The following is a 20,848-nucleotide window of genomic DNA, read 5'->3' on the forward strand; positions in this document are numbered from 1 at the left end:
TCTGAACTCTGGGACTTGCACCAGCAGGCTCCTGGGTTCTCTTGGGCCTTTGGCCTCAGACAGAGGGCAGCACTGTCAGCTTCACTGGTTTTGAGGCTTTCATACTTGGACTGAGCAACACTATCAGCTTTTCTCAGTTCCCAGCTGGCAGAAGTCCTATCGTGGGACTTCACCTTTGTAATCCTGTGAGTCAATTCTCCCTAATAAATCCCTTTTACATGTGTGTGTGTGTGTGTGTGTGTGTGTGTGTGTGTGTGTGTGTGTGTGTATCCTATTGGCTATGTCACTCTCAAGAACCTTGATTGATATGAACAATAAGAAACAACTATATAACAATTAGAATGGAAAATCCAAAACACTGATAGCACCTAATGCTGGCAAGGAAGTTGAGTAACAAGAACTCTCATTCTTTGCTGGTGAAAATGCAAAATGGTACACCTCTTTGGAAAACAGCTTGAAACTTTCTTACAAAACTAATGTTTATGGCAGCTTTACTCATAATTTCCACAACTTGGAAGTGACCATGACGTCCTTGAATAGGTGAATGGATGAACAATGTATGGCACATCCATTCAGTGGGATATTATTCAGTGATAAAAACAGAAAGACATAGATGAACTAATTTCACTAGGTGGAAAAAGCCAATCTGAAAAGGCTGTATACTATGTGATTCCAACTATTTGACATTCTGTAAAAGGTTGAAGTATGGAGACAGTAAAAAGGTCAGTAACTTTCAGAGATTTAAGGGTTCTAAGGGAGAGAGGAGTAGATGGAGCACAAGGAATTATTAGGGCAGTGAAATTATTTCTATTGTTGATATTAGCATATCAATATTAAAATATATACACATACTATATACCCACAAAAATTAGGAATAAAAAATTTAAAACAAAATTATATATTTGTTTTCATGTTTGGTTTTCAGAAGTTTTAATATGATGTGTTTAGGTGTGGTTTTCCGTATACTTATCATTCTTGTGGTTTGTGGCATTTCCTGAATCTGTCACTGGTATTTTCCAGCTTTGAGAGTTTCTTAGTCATTAGGTTTTCAAATATTGTTGCTGTGCCACCTTTCCCTTTTCTATTCTTCTGTAACTCGAATTATACATTTTTATACTTTTCGCCATGTCCCAAATGTCTCCTACACTTATTTCTCTGTTACCTATACTATTTTTCTCTCAATAGCTGGATATGGATATTTCCGTCTGGTTTATCTTCCAGGCCATTTTATCTTTAGCTGTCTAGCATACTATTAAATCTATTTACTGAGTTCTTAAAATTGCTTATTGTATAATTAGTCCTAAAGTGTCCATTTCTAATTTTTTCAGTTATCTGCTAAAATTGTCCAACTTGCCATTCAGTTTTTTGAAATATCACTCCAGGTAATTTTAGTTTTTGCCTGATATCTCAAATACCTCACTATATTGTGGGTCAATTGCAATGGTCATTTTTACAATTAATGTTTACTTAAGTTTTGTCTTTTCCTATGTCTGGTTATTTTTTATTCAGGATAGTATGTGCAGAAAATGTACAGATACTTTAAAACTCCATCTGATGTTGACATCCTAAAAAATTTCATTTTGTTTCCCTCAACCAGATGTGCTAATGGAAGATCACCTTAATCATGTGGTAATGAGTTTATTATTAGAAATTGGGCTTCAGAAAAAAAAAAAAAAAAAGAAATTGGGCTTCAGTCCTTCTTGAGATTGAGCTATTTCTAGTTCTCTCTTTTTCCATCAGTGGCTCAGCAAATACTTATAAAAATAAATACAGCTTTTTATTACCATTTTCATTTTAGAGATGAGGAGTTAGAACTTAGAAAGATTAAGTGATTTTTTTTCAAATGTTTGCTTTTCAAATATCATTTGATTTATGCCATAGAGACCTGAATTTCTGCCATTGTTTCTTATAAGGTGAAAATTACTAGTAGTTCTTACTTTAATGACCTCTAACCCTTTTTTTCACGCCCCTTCAACTCCATGGTTCCTGGAAGTTCCTATTTCTTTTCAATAGCTTATAGATTATAAGAAATTTGAAGAAAATGATAATGATGTAGATTCTCCACCTACATATGGGTTTGACACATTCAATGCTGTTTATATTTTGAACTGATGATGTTAGAAACGAGGCCATTTTCTCTTAAATAACAGATTTGTAGTTATGCTCTACTGCCCTGGGTGAGTAAAAATAAATATTTTTTGATATGAGCAATGAAATATTTTAAAATTCATTTTGGGAGGCCAAGGCAGGTGGATCATGAGATCAGGAAGTCGAGACCATCCTGGCTAACATGGTGAAACCCCGTCTCTACTAAAAATACAAAAAATTAGCCAGGCATGGTGGCGGGTGCCTGTAGTCCCAGCTGCTCTGGAGGCTGAGGCGGGAGAATGGTGTGAACCCGGGAGGCAGAGCTTGCAGTGAGCCGAGATCACACCAATCCGCTCCAGCCTGGGCGACAGAGCAAGACTCCATCCCATAAATAAATAGATAAATAATAAAAAATAAATATTGTGGAAAAATAAAATAAATTTTAGGAATGTTTATCTCAATGTCTTAGTTCATTTGGGCTGCTATAACAAGCATACCATAGACTGAGTGGCTTATAAACAACAGATGTATTTTTCACAGTTCTGCAGACTCTTAAGTCTAAGATCAAGGCACTGGTAGATTCATTGTCTGGTGAGGACCTGCTTCCTAACATGTCTTTTATAAGGACACTAATCCCATTCTTGAGAAGTCTGTCCTCATTAGCTAATCACCTCTCAAAGGCCCTACCTCTTCTACTATCACACTGGGAGTTAGGATTTGTTTTTTCTCTTTAACTTTTATTATAGGTTCAGGGGTACATTTGCAGGTTTGTTATATATGGAAATTTATGTCACTGGGATTTGACATATAGATTATTTCATCACCCAGATACTAAGCCTGGTACCCCAATTTTTTTTTTTCTGCTACTCTCCCTCCTTTTAACCACCACCCTCTCATAGGTCCCTGTGTCTATAGTTCCCCTCTTTGTGTCCATGTGTTCTCTTCATTTAGCTCCCACTGATAAGTAAGAACATGCAGTGTTTGGTTTTCTGTTCCTTTGTTAGCTTGCTAAAAATGATGGCCTCCAGCTCTATCCATGTCCCTGCAAAGGATGTGATCTTGTTCCTTTTTATGGCTGCATATTATTCTGTGTTGCATATGTACCACATTTTCTTTATCCAGTCTATCATTGATGGGCATTTGGGGTGATTCCATGTCTTCGCTATAATGAATAGTGCTGCAATGAACAAACATGTGCAAGTGACTTTATAATAGAAAGATTTATATTCCTTTGGCTATAGAACCTGTAATGGGATTGTTGGGTTGAATAGTATTTCTGTCTCTGGGTTTTTGAGAAACCACCACACTGTCTTCCACAATGTTTTAACTAATTTACACTCCTATCAACAGTGTAAAAGCATTCCTTTTTCTCCACAATCTTGCCAGCATCTATTATGTTTTTACTTTTTAATAATAGTCATTCTGTGTTGGCAACAGGCTACCAAATCTGGCCATAAACAGGCCCCAAAACTGGCCATAAACAAAATTTCTGCAGCACTGTGACATGCTCGTGATGGCCATGACACTCACCCTGAAAGTTGTTGGTTTACTGGAATGCGAGCAAGGAACACCTGGCCCACCCAGGGTGGAAAACTGCTTAAAGGCATTCCTAAACCACAAACAATAACATGAGTGATCGGTGCCTTAAGGACATCTTCCTGCTGCAGATAACTAGCCAGATTCCATCCCTTTGTTTCAGCCCATCCCTTTGTTTCCCATAAGGAATACTTTTAGTTAATCTATAATGTATAGAAACAGCACTTATCACTGGCTTGCTGTCAGCAAATATGTGGGTAAATCTCTGTTTGAGGCTCTCAGCTCTGAAGGCTGTGAGTCCCCTGATTTCCCACTCCACACTCGATATTTCTGTGTGTGTATCTTTAATTCCTCTAGCACCACTGGGTTAGGATCTCTGTGACTGAGCTGGTCTTGGCAATTCTGACTGGCGTGAGATGGTGTCTCATTGTGGTTTTGATTTGCATTTCTCTAATGATCAGTGATGTTGAGCTTTTTTCATATGCTTGCTTCATCATGCGTGTTTTCTTTCGAGAAGTGTCTGTTCATGTCCTTTGCCCACTTTTTAATGGGGTTGTTTGTTTTTTCCTTGTAAATTTGTTAAAATTCTTTATAGATGCTGGATATTAGACCTTTATCAGATGCATTGATTGAAACATTTTACCACATTTTGTATGTTTTCTGTTTATTCTGTTGATAGTTTCTTTTGCTGTGCAGAAGCTTTTTAGTTTAGTTAGATCCCATTTGTCAATTTTTACTTTCATTGCTATTGCTTTTGGCATCTTCGTCATGAAATCTTTGCCCGTGTCTATGTCCTAATGGTATTGCCTAGGTTTTCTTCTAGGGTTTTTATAGTTTTACATTACATTTCAGTCTTTAATCCATCTTCATTTTTGCATATGGCTTAAGGAGAGGGTCCAATTTCAATATTCTGCATATGGCTAGCCAGTTCTCCCAGCACCATATATTAAAAAGGATATCCTTTCCCCATCGCTTTTTCTTGTCAGGTTTGTTGAAGATCAGATGATTGTAGGTATGTGATCTTATTTCTGGGTTCTCTATTCTGTTCCATTGATCTATATGTCTGCTCTTGTACCAATACCACACTGTTTTGGTTACTGTAGCCTTGTAGTATAGTTTGAAGTCAGGTAGCATGATGTCTCCAGATTATTTATTTATTTATTTATTTATTGTGACAGAGTTTCACTCATGTTACTCAGGATGGAGTGCTATGGCTCAATCTCGGCTCACTACAACGTCCACCTCCTTGGTTCAAATGATTCTCCTGACTCAGCCTCCCAAGTAGCTGGGATTACAGCTGCCCACCACCAGGCCCAGCTAATTTTTGTGTTTTTAGTAAAGTTGGGGATTCACAATGTTGGCCAGGCTGGTCTCGAGCTCCCGACCTCAGGTGATCTGCCTGCCTTGGCCTGCCAAAATGCTGGGATTACAGGTGTGAGTCACTGCGCCCAGCCCAGATTTATTCTTTTTGCTTAGGATTGCTTTGGTTATTTGGGCTCTTCTGTGGTTACATATAAATTTTTAAATAGTATTTTTTTTTCTAGTTCTTTGAAGAATGTTAGTGGTGGTTTAATGGAAGTAGCATTGAACTATAAATTGCTTTGGGCTGAATGACCATTTTAATGATATTTATTCTTCCTCTCCATGAGTATGGAATGTTTTTCCATTTGTTTGTGTCATCTCTTATTTCTTTGAGGATTGGTTTGTAGATTGTCTTGTAGAGATCCTTTCCCTCCCTTTTCAGCTATATTCCTAGGTAGTTTATTCATTTTGTGGCAATTGTGAATGGTAATTCATTCATGATTTAGTTCTCAGCTTGCCTGTTGTTGGTTTATAGGAAGGCTAACGATTTTCGCTCCTTGATTTTGTATCTTGAGACTTTGCTGAAGATGCTTATCAGCTTATGAAGCTTTTGGTCTGAGACTATGGGGTTTTCAAGATATAGGGTCATGTCATCTGCAAACAAAGATAGTTTGACTTTCTCTCTTCCTGTTTGAATACGTTTTATTTCTTTCTCTTGCCTGATATTCCTAGCCAGAACTTCCAATACTATGTTGAATAGGAGTGGTGAGAGAGGGCATCTTTGTCTTGTGCCTGTTTCCAAGGGGAATGCTCTCAGCTTTTGCCCGTTCAGTATGATATTGGTTGTGGGTTTGATATATATGGATCATATTATTTTGAGACATGTTCCTACAATACCTAGTTTATTGGCAGTTTGTAACATGAAGGGATGTTGAATTTTATCCAAAGACTTTTCTGCATTCATTGAGATAGTCATGTGGTTTTTGTCCTAAGTTCTGTTTATGTGATGAATAACATTTATTGATTTGCATATGTCAAACCAATCTTGCATCCCAGGGATTAAGCTGACTTGACCATGGTGGATAAGGTTTTTGATGTGCTGCTGGATGCAGTTTGCCAGTATTTTGTTGAGGATTTTTACATCAATGTTCATCAAGAATATTGGCCTGAAATTTGTTGTTGTTGTATCTCTGCAAGGTTTTGGTATCAGGATGATGCTGGCCTCATACAATGAGTTAGGGAGGAGTCCCTCCTTTTCAATTTTTTGGAATAGCTTCAGTAGGAATGGTACCAGCTCTTCTTTGTAAATCTGGTAGAATTCAGCTGTGAATCTATGTTGTCCTGGAATTTTTCTGGTTGGTACACTATTTATTACTCCCTCAATTACAGAACTCATTATTGTTCTGTTCGGGGATTCAATTTCTTCCTGGTTCAGTCTTGGGAGAGTATATGTGTCCAGTAATTTATCCATTTATTTTAAATTTTCTAGTTTGTGGGCATAGAGGTGTTCATAATTGTCTCTGATGATTATTTGTATTTCTGTGGGGTCTGTGGTAACATCCCTTTTGTCATTTTTTACAAAACACACACACTCTGGCTTTTTGAGTTGTCAGACTTCTTGCACTGGTTCTTTCTCATCTTTGTGGGCTGATGTTTTTTAAATCTTTGAAGTTTCTGTACTGTGGATGGGCTATTTTTTTTCTTTTACTTTCATCCTATTTGATAACCTTGGGGGTGTGATTGTGATATAAGGTGGATTCAGTCAACCGGCTTCATTACTGGAAGATTTTTGGGGGCCAGCTCAGAACTCCTGCCTGGATTGCATGCTGTAATTCAGGTAGACTGGTATCAGGTCCCAGCTTTGATCTCTGGCTCCTCCAGGTTAGAAACTTGTTGTACTGGAGGGGCTGAGGTGCTACCAGACCACTGGTCACAACATTCCAGTAAGTAGTGCCAGCCAAAGCACTTCACAGGGCTTTGACAGTGGGACCTGTCCTTGTTCCCATGTATTAGCAGCAGCTGCAGCAGCAGCGTTGGAGGGTGCACACTTATCCATTTGCTGCAGCAGGGTTCTCATGGGTGCTGGGGTGCTAGCCTCGATGTGGATATTTGCAGCAGCAGTGGTGGCAGTATGGCTTGGTGGGGGTGAGGAGCCCCCACTGGGACTGTGTGCATGTCCCTGCAGGTGGTGGTTTTAGTGTGGAGGTGGGGACATCGGGGGTACAGGACTGTGTGTGCCCTCTGTGCATGTTCATGCTGGCAGCAGTCTGCTCAAGGCTGGGGCTAGTCTACTGTTTTCCATGTCTAGTTTTGCTCTGGTGGCCCAGGCTCAGGGGCAGGGTACTGACAGGGGTAGGGCTGGGGTGCTCTGAGCCCGCCAATGTTCTGAAGACAATGGTGGTGTGGGGGTGGGAGGAGGGGTGAGGGGGCACACTCACGCTAGCAGCAGTGTCAAGGTAGTGTGCAGGAGTTCCAGTACCAGTGAGCTGACGGGGAAGAGAAGGCTAGGTCTGCCTGGGCATACATGCACAGGCATAGCAATTTGGATGGCGACCATGGGTGCAAATGAGCTGTTGTGTGTCTGCAGAGGTCACTCTGCTGAAGCACTCTGCCAGTCAGGTGTGGTCCACCAGCTATGATGTGAGCCCCAGGAGGCACCTGGCAGCTGTGCTGCAAACAATTGTGGCCAGGCTGGGGCCCTGAAGGAGGCCAACAGAATGAGAGGTGCTCTGGTTGTACTGGTCTTGTCTCATGGATAAGATTGCCCTGTAGAGTTCAGGTCCGAAAGTTCCCTTAGGGCTTAATTATCCTATGGCAACGATTCTAGCCTAGGGGGTTGCACGTCTCTGAGAGGGCTTCACTACAGTTGCTCCTACAGGACACCCTCTGTGCTCTGCCCCCGGCTGGAGTTCTGCCCCTACCACTTCTCTAAGTAGCTTTCCCTGCCAACGCAAGTGTCCATGGTAGTTGAGGGGTCTCCTCCTGCTGAGATTCCAAAGGTCCACAGTGAATTTGGGTTGCTTCTTGTCTTGGGTTGCCTGTTAAGCACATCCTCTTTGTCGGAGTCATTGGCGGCCAGGAACACGTTCCAGTGTGCAGTAGCCCCGGGAAGGGTTCCTAGCTTCCTCCCGCTCCGGCCCAGCCTCTGTGTTTTCCCTCCATCTGTTCTGCCTCCGCCTAAAGCTGCAGGATAAGAACATGGCAGCACTGGGATATGAACTCATTTTTGCCTAGCTCCAAAGGCCTTGCTCATTCATGCAGACTCTCAGAAATGAAAAATAATTCCCTTCATCTTCGTTAAATCACATGTTCCTACAGACAAATTATCCAAAGCTTTTATGAAACCTATGTGATGCTGTAATACAATCGATTACTACAGTATTTATGGAATATACCATTCATAGCTTTAGGCTACACAGGAACAATTATATACCAAGTTCTCTTGAATTCCCTCTCTTTCTAAAACCTATGGACTTGAAGTCAGGATGTTTTCAGAAGTCCAACTGGTGTTAAAAATCCAAATAGATCAAACATTGTTTCTTTTTGTATCTGTGTGACAACTAATACCAAGGTGTGTAATTACAGTGTGGAGAAACCCACATAATTTCTCTGAGGAAAGTTTATTTTACTGGAAGTAGTCATTGCCAATAAGCAATAGAAGCCCTAACCAGTGGTTCTTATTTTGCAATTAGAATTTTTCATCTTAATTTTAGTATATGTGCAGCCAAAGCAAGCACCACCTTTTCATCTTAAGCAAAGGCTAAGTTTGTGTGTAATATAGATGAAGGCTATTACCAGATAAACACCATCAAAAAGTTATTTTATTGGTATCTTTCTGTTGTGATTTTTTTAAGTACCGTTCTTTCTTTCCTACTCCCTCCTTTTCTACAAATATATGTTGAGTATCAATTCTGTGATGCTTGAGGCATTAGGCACTCCAATAAGTAATCCTTTAAGTCTCACCAGAATTTGAGTTTGATGATATGGTGTCCATTGTGTAGATGAGGATACATCCTCCATGAAGTGCGAGATCACATAACCAAATGTAGAAAAGTAGGTCTGTCTCTTGCTGAAAGGATCTTAACATTGAATGCTGCTGCATGAAGCCCAGGGCTTCAGTGGAGAACCTCAGAAACCAGATAACTCGGCTGGCCAGTTGCGGTGGCACACGCCTGTAATCCCAGCACTTTGGGAGGCCGAGGCTGGTGGATCACGAGGTCAGGAGTTCAAGACCAGCCTGGTCAATATGGTGAAACTCCATCTCCAATAAAAATACAAAAATTAGCCAGGTGTGGTGGCACGTGCCTGTAGTCCCAGCTGCTTGGGAGACTGAGGCAGAAGAATCACTTGAACCTGGGAGACGGAGGTCGCAATAAGCTGAGATCATGCCACTGCACTCCAGCCTGGGCAAAAGAGTGAGACTCCGTCTCAAAAAAAAAAAAAAAAAAGAAAGAAACCAGATAACTCTGAGCCATGAGGCATTACATTGGCCTCTCAGAAGTCTGAATAAATAAGTATGGGGATTTCCCTTATTTTGAAGGCATTAATGACTCATTTCTCTAGGATATTGAAGTGAGTTCTCCAGTGGAAGACAACTGGAAAATGAGTGTCCTTGTCTACATATATAAGATCTTCATAAAAGTAATTATAAAATTGACCTTGGTGGGGAGACACTGAAACAGGATTACATGGTCCGAGTAAAGTCCTTACAATAGAGAAAAAAGTATGTACAAAGACACAAGAAAGACACAGAGGTAAGAAAAGGACTATTGACTGGAGTCGGGAATGCAGGAACGTGTGTGTGTGTGTGTGTGTGTGTGCACACGCATGTGTGTGTGAGTGTTTATAAACCTAGATAAGTTTAGATGAGCCTGGAGAATTAACAAGCCATGCTTGTATTTTACAAAAATGCACTCCAGAAGAGACACGGGTTGGAAATTGTTCCAGAAAGAATAAGACATAGTGGTGATATGAACCATGAACCTAAGTTTGTGATGATGAATTTGAAGAGAAATTCTAGGCCTTGCCTTAGAAAACAACATAAAAATCTTAGTTCTTCAGGAACACAATGCCCACAGACAAACTTCACCAGAAACAGAATTTGCACATAGGCAGATGTATATGTCACTCCTCACTTAGATGAAATATATGCATATGCTTCCATTTACAGATGGCCTCTTTCATCACTGAAAGAAAAAGTGCACTTCAGATCTACACTACAAATATATTTAGATACAAATTTACCTCCACCAGACAGTGTTACATGTTATTTTTGAAAGGTAAATAAGTTACTTGATTTATTATTTTAAACTTATGAGTGCATTTTTAATTGCTATTCATGAAATGAAAATTATTTGAACTTGAACAGATATGTAAGGATATTTGATGTTGCTTAGTAGCATTTCTCAAACAGATCCTATTTTGCACATGAGATTTGCTAGGGAGTTGAAGCTACCTCCTATTCCGTACCTGTTTATATGATTTGGTAATAGTCTTTTGTTGTGAAGGTTTATGAACATGGTGAAATACATACATTCTATTGAGAGATATGATAAAATGGCATAACTCAAGTTTCAACTATGATTTTGATAAGTAGTTTTCAAACTTGTTTTGGGGATTTTATGAAATCCCAAAGGGAAAGATAACAATTTTACTATTAAAAAGTGTTAACATTATTTTGCTTATAGACTCTAATTATTGGTTAGCAAAATAATTGTTATAATTATTTCATTCAATTTTAATATAATAAGAGTTATATAATTCTTCTTTTACTCAGCATTTTTTTTTTCTTTTTTCTTTTTGAGACAGGGTCTTGCTCTGTCGCCCAGACTGGAGTGCAGTGGCAGGATTACAGCTTACTGCAGTCTCCACCTCCTGGGCTGAAGCCATCCTCCCACCTCAGCGCCCCCAGGTAGCTGGGACTACAAAGTGCATGCCACCACACCTGGCTAATTTTTGGATTTTTTATAGAGACTAGGTTTCACCATGTTTCCCAGGCTGGTCTTGAACTCCTGGGCTCAAGCAATCCACCTACCTGGGCCTCCCAAAGCGGGGAGAATTACAGGCATGAGCAAATGTGCCTGACCCTATTTCTCTGTTAAAGAATAATTCTAATAATAATAATTTCTGGTTTTATGTATTTTTACAAATAATTGACATGATGATGTAATATTCACAATGCTTCAACAATGTGAAAAAGTATATACGAATATTAATCACATAATTGATAAAATATGTGAAATAATGAAGCCAAAGCAGGTCATTAAGAAATATTTATAAACATTATGTATTGAAGTTACAGATGTTGCCAAAGTTGTACATCCACGGGGCCAGTCATCATAAATTCTGATTGATGTTTAAAATGAGAGCAAGAAATACCCAATTAAGTAGTAAATTGAAAACCACCTAATCTTCTTCCGACGCGTCTGCGTTTTCTTTGTACTTGTAAAATCGTATTGCACGTTGAATGGGAGTCTTAACAGAGTCATAAGTCCATCCCTTCCTGGCAAACAGTCTTTCAAGGATGCCAGGCATTTCGTAGCCCTTGCTTAGAATGAAATCCTTAAAGGCAATTGGTCCATAAAGTTCGTCAAGAACGTCAGGTTCATCAGGCTTTTCAAGCAAGAGCTTGGGGTCAATCAAAGGTTCATCACTTCTTAGCTTTTTCCACAACTTAGGCTTGAGGTACCATGCTCCATACTTCATCTTCACACGCTGTGCGGTATAAGAATTCGATGGCGTGTGGAATTTCCTGCCCCAGTATTTTTCCTGTGAGAAGAATTTAGCCTCATCCTTTTCATCTAGCTCCATGCTGTACTTCAGCTCTGAGGAACACTCTTTTACCTTCTTAAGCTTTTGGTCGTAATAGGTTGTTCTGTACTTGGGGGTAAAGTCAAACAGATTCCTGATGGATTCTTCATCAGCTCCCAGGTCTGCAGCCCACTTGAAGAATTCACGAAGTTTTTCTGATGTGTATCTATATTGAAGAGAGTCAGAAACGCACTCTGTTGTGCTTGGTGTATCTTCGTGAAACAGTTCTTTTATGTAGGACGCTCGAATCTTGGGAGACTCTGAGAACTGATGGGACACTGGAGCTTTGGGAGGCTCCGCGCGGAGACTGGACACCCGACGAGTCTTGGGAAGCTCCGGGCGGAGACTGGACACCCGACGAGTCTTGGGAGGCTCCGGGCGGAGACTGGACACCCTACGAGTCTTGGGAGGCTCTGGACGGAGACTGGACCTCCGACGAGTCTTGGGAGGATCCGAGCGGAGACTGGACGCCCGACGAGTCTTGGGAGGCTGTGGGTGGAGACTGGACGCCCGACGTGTCTTGGGAGGTTCCGGGTGGAGATGGGACACCTGAGTCTCCGGAGGCTGCAAGCAGGGTTCCCCACAAGGGAATTTATCAGGCTCGGTGGGTTCCTCGGTTTTCTTCACCCGGGCCTCACAACGAGCCCATACGTCCTTCAGCGTCCTCCCAGAATCCAGCACTTTCAGCATGTATAGTAGGAGATTGGACACCCGACTAGTGTCGGGAGGTTCTGGGCGGAGATGGGACGCTCCAGCCTTGGGAGGCACTGACTGGAGATGAGACACTTCAGTCTTGGGAGGCTCCGGGCGGAGATGGGACCCTCCAGTCTCGGAAGGCTCCGAGTGGAGACTGGACCCCCGACGAGTCTTGGGAGGCGCTAGGCGGAGATGAGACGCTCCAGTCTCAGAAGGGTCCGAGTGGAGACTGGACCCCCGACGAGTCTTGGGAGGCTCTAGGCGGAGATGGGACACTCCAGTCTCCAGAGGCTCTGGGCGGAGATGAGATACGCGAGTGTCGGGAGGCTCCGGGCAGAGGTGGGACACTCCAGTCTCTGGAGGCTCACGGCAGAGAATGGACACCCGACGAGTCTTGAGAGGCTCTTGGTAGAGATGGGACACTCCAGTCTCAGGAGGCTCTGGCTGGAGACTGGACTCCGGAGTCTTGGGAGGCTCCTGGTGGAGATGGGACACTCTAGTGTCGGAAGGCTTCAGGGGAAGACTGGACACCCTAGTCTTGGGAGGCTCTGGGCGGAGACGGGACCCTCCAGTCTCGGGAGGGTCTGAGCGGAGACTGGACAACGGAGTCTCGAAAGGCCGCGGGCAGAATTCCCCACAAGGGTATTTACGAGGCTCTGTGTGTTCGTTGGTTGTCTTCTCCCGGCCCTCACAACGAGCCCGTGCGTCTTCCAGCTTCCTCTCAGAATCCAGTTTCAGTAGCTGTCGTAGGAGACTGGACACCCGACGAGTGTTGGGATGTTCCGGGCCGAGATGGGACACTCCAGTCTCGGGAGGCTCTGGGCGGAGACTGGACACCGGAGTCTTGGGAGGCTCCGGGCGGGGATGGGACACTCCAGACTCGGGAGGCTCCGGGTGGAGACTGGACACCGGAGTCTTGGGAGGCTCCGGGCGGAGATGGGACACCGGAGTCTCGGGAAGCTTTGAGCAGAGTTCCCCACAGGGGTATTTACCAGACTCTGTGGGTACCTCTGTTGTTTTCTCCCGGGCCTCACAACGAGCCCAAACATCCTCCAGCTTCCTCTCAGGATCCAGCAGTTTCAGCACCTGTAGTAGGAGATCTGGAGGCATATCTTCTCCCAGACTGGGGTACATGGCCAAGGGATGCTTGGCCGTCAGCTGGGCTTCCACTTCCTCTACGAACGTCTTCCGTGCTAGCTGGGCTGGAGAGAGCTTAGAAAATAGGGCCGCTTTCTTGAGCAACTTTTTCTGCCCGCTTTTGGGGTCAGTTTGGGGACCTCTGCGACAGATTTTGGGTAGTAAAAACTCGTCACGGCGACAAATGAGTGTATCTTCAGGAGACGGACAGCCGTAGCGGAAGTCGTCCATGCCCTCAGTCACGAATACCCAGTTCTGGGTGTCCATGGGCGGGAACCTCAGGCGCCTGTACTTGCGCTTCGCGATGCACTTGGAAGGCGGTTTGTCACAGTACCAGGGCTTGAAGTCCATGCCCGGGGACTTCGGCCGGTCCTGCGGCCTCTGGTCCCCCATGGTGGCCCTCGCTGGGGTGCCACCTCTCCAGTTTCCGCGGCTCCTGATCCCTGCCGCTCTAGTCGCTAGGAGACCGCCAGCCACGTGCAGCCCAGGTTCCTTCCTGGAGGCGGGGCAGCGCTGACGCCACCTGCGCAGCCCGGATTCTAACAGGTGTGTAGTGCAATCTCATTCTGGGTTTTATTTGTGTGTCCTAATGACTACTGGTATTGAACATGTCTATATTTGCTTATTTGCCATCCTTATCTCTCCTTGGTTTAAGTTTCTGTTGATTTTTTCCCCCATTTTTAAATTGTGTTGCTGGATGTCATATTTAGTTTTGAGAATCCTTGCTGTGTTCTAGATGTAAACAGGTTATCAGATATATGATTTGCAAATTTTTCACTTCATCCTTGGCTTTTCCCTTTCATTGTCTTAACAGTATCAAAGAGAAGTTTTTTTAATTTGATGAAGTCCAATGTATCAATTTGTTCTTTTCTGGATTGTGCTTCTTTTGATGTATCTATGAAAACTTGGCCTATCCAAAGGACAAGGTTTTAATTTTTGTAAACAGCACAATATATAAATCAAAGTTTTTATTTAAAAATGTACCTATTGCTTACATGTATCTGATAATTTTAGAACTATTTTTGTAAAGACTAACTTTTCTCCACTGAATTACATTTGGAAATTGGTAGAATATCAGTTGTGTATATTTTTTGAAGGTCAATTTCTGTGCACTTTTTTCTCTTCCATTGATTTTTCTCTCACGCAAATTTCACATTCTGTTGGTTACTTTAGCTTTATAATAAATCTAGAAATTAGGCTGTCTTAGTCCTTTAACAGTGTTCTTTTACAAAGTTAGTTCTTCCTAGGTCCTTTGCATTTCTGTAGAAATTTTAAAGTCAGTTTGTCAATGTCAAAAAGAAAAAGTCCTTTGAGAATTTGATTAGGATTCTGTTGAATCTATAGATCAATTTGAGGATAATTGGCATGTTAACAATAGGAAATCTTCTGACCACTGAGAAACGTACATCTTTATATTTGTTTATGTGATTTTTCATTTTCTCAGGCATATTGTGTATTTTTTAGTGTATGTGCCCTTCACATCTTTTTCTCTCCGGATTTTTCCTAAATATTGTTTTTCATACTATTATGTGTAGTATTTTTTTAGCTGCAATTTCCAACTTTTTGTTGTTAGCATACATAAATATTGATGTTTGTATATGCATTGGTGTCATACAACCTTGGAAAACTCACTCATAATGTTCAGAAGAATTTTTGTATATTTAATTGAACTTTCTGTGTATATGATAGTGTTATCTGTAAATAAAGACAGTTTCCCTTCTTCCTTTACAATCTGAATATCATTATACCCCCGCCAGTCCAGTTGCAATCCTTCATTTTCCTTTAAATAATATCAGTTAAATTTTTATCGCTCTTATAGTGCTTAAAACAACACTATGGAAAGCATTTTTATAAAAAATTTTAATTATAGACAAATTCAGCCTACATTATTCCTTAAGCATATCATTTTCTTATCACATAGTAACTTTTTTTCTGTACATTCTTACTCATTTTTAAAAATAAGTTTTCTTACTTCCCTTGTTAGGTGCAGCTGAACAATGTTTTCTACCATTACAAGCAGGTATACCATAGTTCCTCCTTGTAAATGAGGTATGATCAATGCCTCTCTTTCCTTTGGCTCCTCCTCTGTAAAACAGACACAGTGTATATTTCTCTTGGGTTTCTCATTAAATCAAAGAACTGGATTATGTGTAAATCAAGATAATCTATATAACATGACTTTTGTATAGTATCTGGAACAGAATAAACATCCTGTAAAATATTGTTAATTTATATAGTATTACTACAGTTTGAAAATAAAAATATTCTATATTTGATGTCTATATAAAGGAGAAGCAATATCATACATTTAAATATCACAAATATTTTCATTTGTTGATTATAAGAATCGATGTTAAAGTCTCAGGATATTTAGTAGATTTCATAATGTGAGGGTGGTAAGACCAAATTTGATATGGATTTATTTTTAACTTTCTTACTTAGAAAAATACCATGGACTGTATGTTACATTCAAGAGCCAAAGCTTCAACAATTCTCTATAACAATATCTAACTAGCAAGCTCACATGAGTACTCACTTACCTAAAATGCATGAGAGTTTGAAAAAAATATTCTGTATTCTAAATAATCCCCCCAAAAAAAAAACAAAAACAAAAACAAAACCAAAAAAACAAAACAAAAAAAAAACAAAAAAACAAACAAAAAAAAAACCACACACATATTGAATCTCCTAAAGTTCAATTGGGCCTATATAAAATTTTTCATGTGACTGTTCATTAAAACAGTTTTTGTTCCTTAAAGCCACTTCATTTTAATCACTTTTCACAGTAGAATATTATACAAAGGACTCACATCTAGAATACATAAATAATTCTTTAAACTTAACAATAAGAAAACAAAGAACACGAAACAAAAAATGTATAATACACAGTAGTTTAACATGTATAGAGATATATAGTATACATGCTTATATTTTATAGCTCTGTCTCTGCTGAGAAACTAGAAAAAAATGACACCCAAGTAACAGTAAGTACTTCCACTGCCCAAATCTTGGTTTCTAAATACCATTGTCTAAAATAACAAAAGCAAAACAAAACAGAGACATCCTTGGAGAAATGAGTAATTCTAGGCCTGGGGCAGTGAAAACACAAGATGAACCTGGAGTATTATGTAATGCCAGAAAATACAGAAGTGCTCAGAAAACAAAAGATTAGAAGCAGATCAGGAACCAGACCAAAAGAGCACTTAATGGCCAAAGTTAAAACAATTTAGGCAACAAAATGCATTAAAATTTAAACATTATAACACAATATAAAATAAAATATCCATGAGTCCATACTGATATAAATAATTTTACAAATAAATAAATGAGGGAAAAGGTACAAATATTTTTACAAAGAATTTCAGAAAATGTACATGGATACTCCTCCCTTCAGGAGGTGGAAATTAATTGCCTTCCCCAGGGTGTGGGCTGGATTCTAAAAAATAGAATATGGAATGGGAAAAAAATAGCGACCTTTTAGTGGAGAAGCCTGGCAATTCTCTCTCCTTAACCAAGTGATGAATGTTAATGTCAGCAGTGAGAAGTCACGTTGGTATCATGCACTCCTCTGATAGGATGTGATGAGAAAGACACTTCACCTCTGTAGTATTCTTCCCTAAATTCCAGAATCCTAGTCTACTGAGGAGAAAACATCTAACAAACCCAAGTCCAGGGACATCTTACAAAATTATCAAGTATTCCTCAAAACCATAAAGGTCATGGGAAACAAGTAAAGACTGAGAACTGATCATAGACTTTAGATTAAAGAGACATGACAACTAAATTCAATGTGGTAGGCTGACTTGGACCCTGGCACTAAAAAAGGACATGAGCATAAAAAATCTACAAATCTGAATTAAGTCTGAAGTTTAATTAACAGTAATATGTTAATGTTAATTTTTTAGTTTAAATGCATGTACATTGTAAGATATTAATTTTAGGGGAAGCTGAGTGAAATGTGCATGAAAATGCTGTGTACAGCCTTTGCAAGTGTTTCATAAATCTGAGATTATTCTAAAATAAAAGGTTTCCATTTTAAACTATAGATTACATCATGATGAATTATCAACAAATCACTATTAATCATACAAGAGAGAAAGCTGTAGCTTTTTAAAAATGCATACTTGTTGCCCCCCACATATACAGTAAATCATAATTTTTTTCTAAGTGGAGTCAGTAATCTACATTTTACATGGATTTTAAATTATACACACCAATATGTAAGAATTACTTTTCTAAAGCCCTGTGCCTTTTATAGGCCCCAAAGACTTTCAAAGAGATTAAAAACCACAGTAGTAATTACATTATCCGAAGTAACCAAATTTGGGGAAAATTAAATTTCTACATATACTAGATGTAGGCTGAGAGCAAAATAATTCACTTAGGTAACATGTACATACCTGGTGGGCCCACAGAATAATGAAGTCATGATAGAAGAGTGAAGAAGATACAAAGTTTGGTGACTGGCAGTGAAAAAACAAACAAAAAAACTAGGAGTGAAAACAACTTACTTGTGCAAACTGCCCTTCTTGGGTTAAAGAAAACTGACATCATTATAGAGTGCAGAGAAATTACAACTGGCCTTTTCAGTCAAGAAGCACCAACTGCCTTAGTATGAAGTGTTACTCCAGAAATGAATAGTGTAGCTGACAAGCAAAACCAACACCAAGAGGCTAATAAAGAAATGTTCAAGCAAGTCAAAAATGCTCTGAGTGGAGCAGCATGTAATGAATAAGCAAACAAGAGAATGAGAACGAACAATGAAAATCAATGTGATGAAGTGCGTTGCTTTAATGGAGCCTAAGTATTCCCAGTTCTGATATCTTTGTGTGCCTCTGACTGCTTTTGGTTACCTACAACCTTTATTGCAAACTTAACTCAGGACACCGTTTTCATGCTCCAGCAGACTCAAGTTATCTGCAACCTTGCTGTCTCTTCTACCCGCATGCGGCACCTGCCAGCCTTTCTCAGATACCCAATCTTGTTCACTCTGATCCAACCCTCTTTGGAATTCTTCTGCTTTTATTAGCTCTTGCTAAGTTTACTTTCTGTGATAGTTAATTTTCTGTGTCAACATAGCTAGGCTACAGTGCCCAAATAGTTGGTCAAACAGTCTAGATGTTGCTGTGAAGGCATTTTTTGGATGTGATTTAACACTTTATATAGTAGACTTTGAGTAAATCAGATTTACCCTCCATAGGATGGATGAGAATCATCCAATCAGTTGAAGGCTTTCAGGAAAAAGACAAAATTCTCCCAAGAAGATGGAATTGTCCCTCCAGACTGAAACACAGGAATCTGTTTGAGTTTCCAGCCATCAAAATCAGGACTGCAACATCAATTTTGCCCGAATTTCTAACCCACAACCAGCTCTACAGACTTCGGATTTTCAACCCCCGCAGTCGCATAAATGAATTCCTTTAAATTTTTTTTTTCTCTCTCTCTCTATATATATGACATATATATGTATATATATATATGTCTTATTATTTCTATAGTCTATATATTCAACTATTTCCTATTATCCTACATATCACCTGCCTCTCTCTCTCTCTCTCTCTCTACATATATGTAAAATAATAGGAGATATGTATATCTCCTATTATTGTCTTATCTTTCTGGAGAAATCTGATTAATACACTATTCATTTTGATCATTTTTCTACCAGTAACAATGTACTTGTCTTATAATGAGATATACCACAGCAATTTTACCACTGCTACATCCACTGATACTTTTTCTCAGCAAGGTATGAAATGTCGTTAAGGCCTAAGAAATAATATAGACTTAAAGATTTCCATTTTGTTCTTTGAATAAAAAAGCCTAGAAGAATTATTCCATACCTTGGCTGAATTATCAGAATCACTTGTGGCCCATCTTAAAAGTATATATGCCAAGGCTCTGCCCTGAGCCTGCTGAATCAAAATTTCTCCCATTGATAATGATTTACAGCCAAGGGCTGAAATCCCTGGATACATAATAATTTGATCACAGTATCTCAGACAGGATATAGTCCAGCACTACTGATATTAATATAGAACTTGAGGCAAAAAGAGAACAAATGACTTACACAAGTTCTCAAAAAGTAAAAATGAACAATGTCAGGCTACTATTTTTATATTTCTAGAAGATTCACTCCATTACCTTCTATAGATAAATTATAGAAAATATGACAATATTCCTGTCTCCTTGCATGCATACGTATCACCTGGTCCATTCAACTCACAAATATAAATAGAATGTAATATTTAGAAAATAACTGAGCAGACACAGCTCTATTTTACAAGGTGGTTCAGCTACAAATGAAATTATTTAGTATATAATTAGAGGACTTAACAAATGGCTAAAATCTTGGCAATTTTGTGTATGGTTAAAGTAATAAAACTTTGAGGACAGGTAAATGTTACTGTGTCATATCCTCTGATTTAATCAAAAAACACTGGTCTCACTTTCCTGTTGATGGAATTTTGGTAGATGCATTCAACAAGCTGTCATAAATCTTAGCTTATTTTCTAGTAGCTAGCAAAAAAAAAATTCAGAATCACTTCATATCATGGATATGAATAATGAATAATAATCAATAATCTTGGTTGTCCACTAGTGCTGTCTTAATCTTATTCTTTGGCTTTGAATGCAACATTTGCATCTTTTACAGAATTCAAAATTTGCAGAGTACTGTACACATACACACATGACCAGCTAAAAACCATGTTCTCAATAGTGTCCACTTTACCTGGCTAATGTCCAACATGTGATAAGCAGGCAAAAATATGCAATATTAGTATTATTTACAGACAGATTGTTACAATTTTAACCTCAATTTTGAAATACAGGCTGTTAATTACATGTTAAAACCACAGCTCTTAAAAATAACATGCATATATACACATATATTCATACCACAATTCACTTAAAGTCCAAAGTTTAGCTAGTTTTAACATTAGTGATCAAAGCCTAATATGTATAGGCAAATGTATGTACACACTACACATGTGAACACACCACAGTTTTCTAAGATATTATTGAACCTGTAACAAAATGTTGAGTTGTGATTTTATAAAAATAGTTCTAATATTATATTACTACCTTTGTGTTCATTTGACTGAACAGTACTCCTTTACAGAGAATCTGAAGGGTATTCTACATCATCCAGCTATGAAACAGCTTTATAACGCCAAGTGTCCTGTACAGAGGTTTACTCCAACGAACTGTCTTAATTTAGAATATAATCTAATCAGTTATATTTAATAGCATGGTTAGGAAAATCAGCCCCATAGCC

The 20,848-nt window shown here is 39.5% G+C and overlaps 1 protein-coding gene and 1 long non-coding RNA gene across 7 annotated transcripts in view; one reads left to right on the forward strand and one right to left on the reverse strand.

The window, feature by feature from the left end:
- Positions 1–20,848, forward strand: part of LOC123571241 (uncharacterized) — a 589,891-nt gene that overhangs the window by 405,231 nt on the left and 163,812 nt on the right. For 2 of the 4 annotated variants that reach the window (XR_012429862.1, XR_010584066.1), the window contains one exon: positions 10,097–10,327. The exons of the other annotated variants lie outside the window; for them this stretch is intronic. This is a non-coding gene — a long non-coding RNA (uncharacterized lncRNA). Of the gene's footprint in view, positions 1–10,096; positions 10,328–20,848 lie in introns of those variants that run through there. 4 annotated transcript variants of the gene reach the window in all.
- Positions 11,332–16,668, reverse strand: LOC102145284 (protein FAM47A). 3 transcript variants are annotated; one of them, XM_045383520.2, is made up of 5 exons: positions 13,195–14,299; positions 12,709–12,876; positions 12,245–12,564; positions 12,091–12,166; positions 11,332–11,985 (listed from the first exon to the last, which is right to left on the reverse strand). In XM_045383520.2, exons 1-5 carry the CDS (start codon positions 13,960–13,962, stop codon positions 11,332–11,334), a joined length of 1,986 nt encoding a protein of 661 aa, XP_045239455.2. In that variant the 5' UTR covers positions 13,963–14,299. The 3 variants fall into 3 exon arrangements, with proteins under 3 accessions (XP_045239455.2, XP_045239454.2, XP_073885410.1); XM_045383519.2 differs by having other exon boundaries at positions 11,332–12,714; positions 12,856–12,928; positions 13,037–14,299; XM_074029309.1 differs by having other exon boundaries at positions 11,332–16,668.

The sequence above is a fragment of the Macaca fascicularis genome, chromosome X, assembly GCF_037993035.2.
Source record: "Macaca fascicularis isolate 582-1 chromosome X, T2T-MFA8v1.1".
NCBI classification, from domain to species: domain Eukaryota; kingdom Metazoa; phylum Chordata; class Mammalia; order Primates; family Cercopithecidae; genus Macaca; species Macaca fascicularis.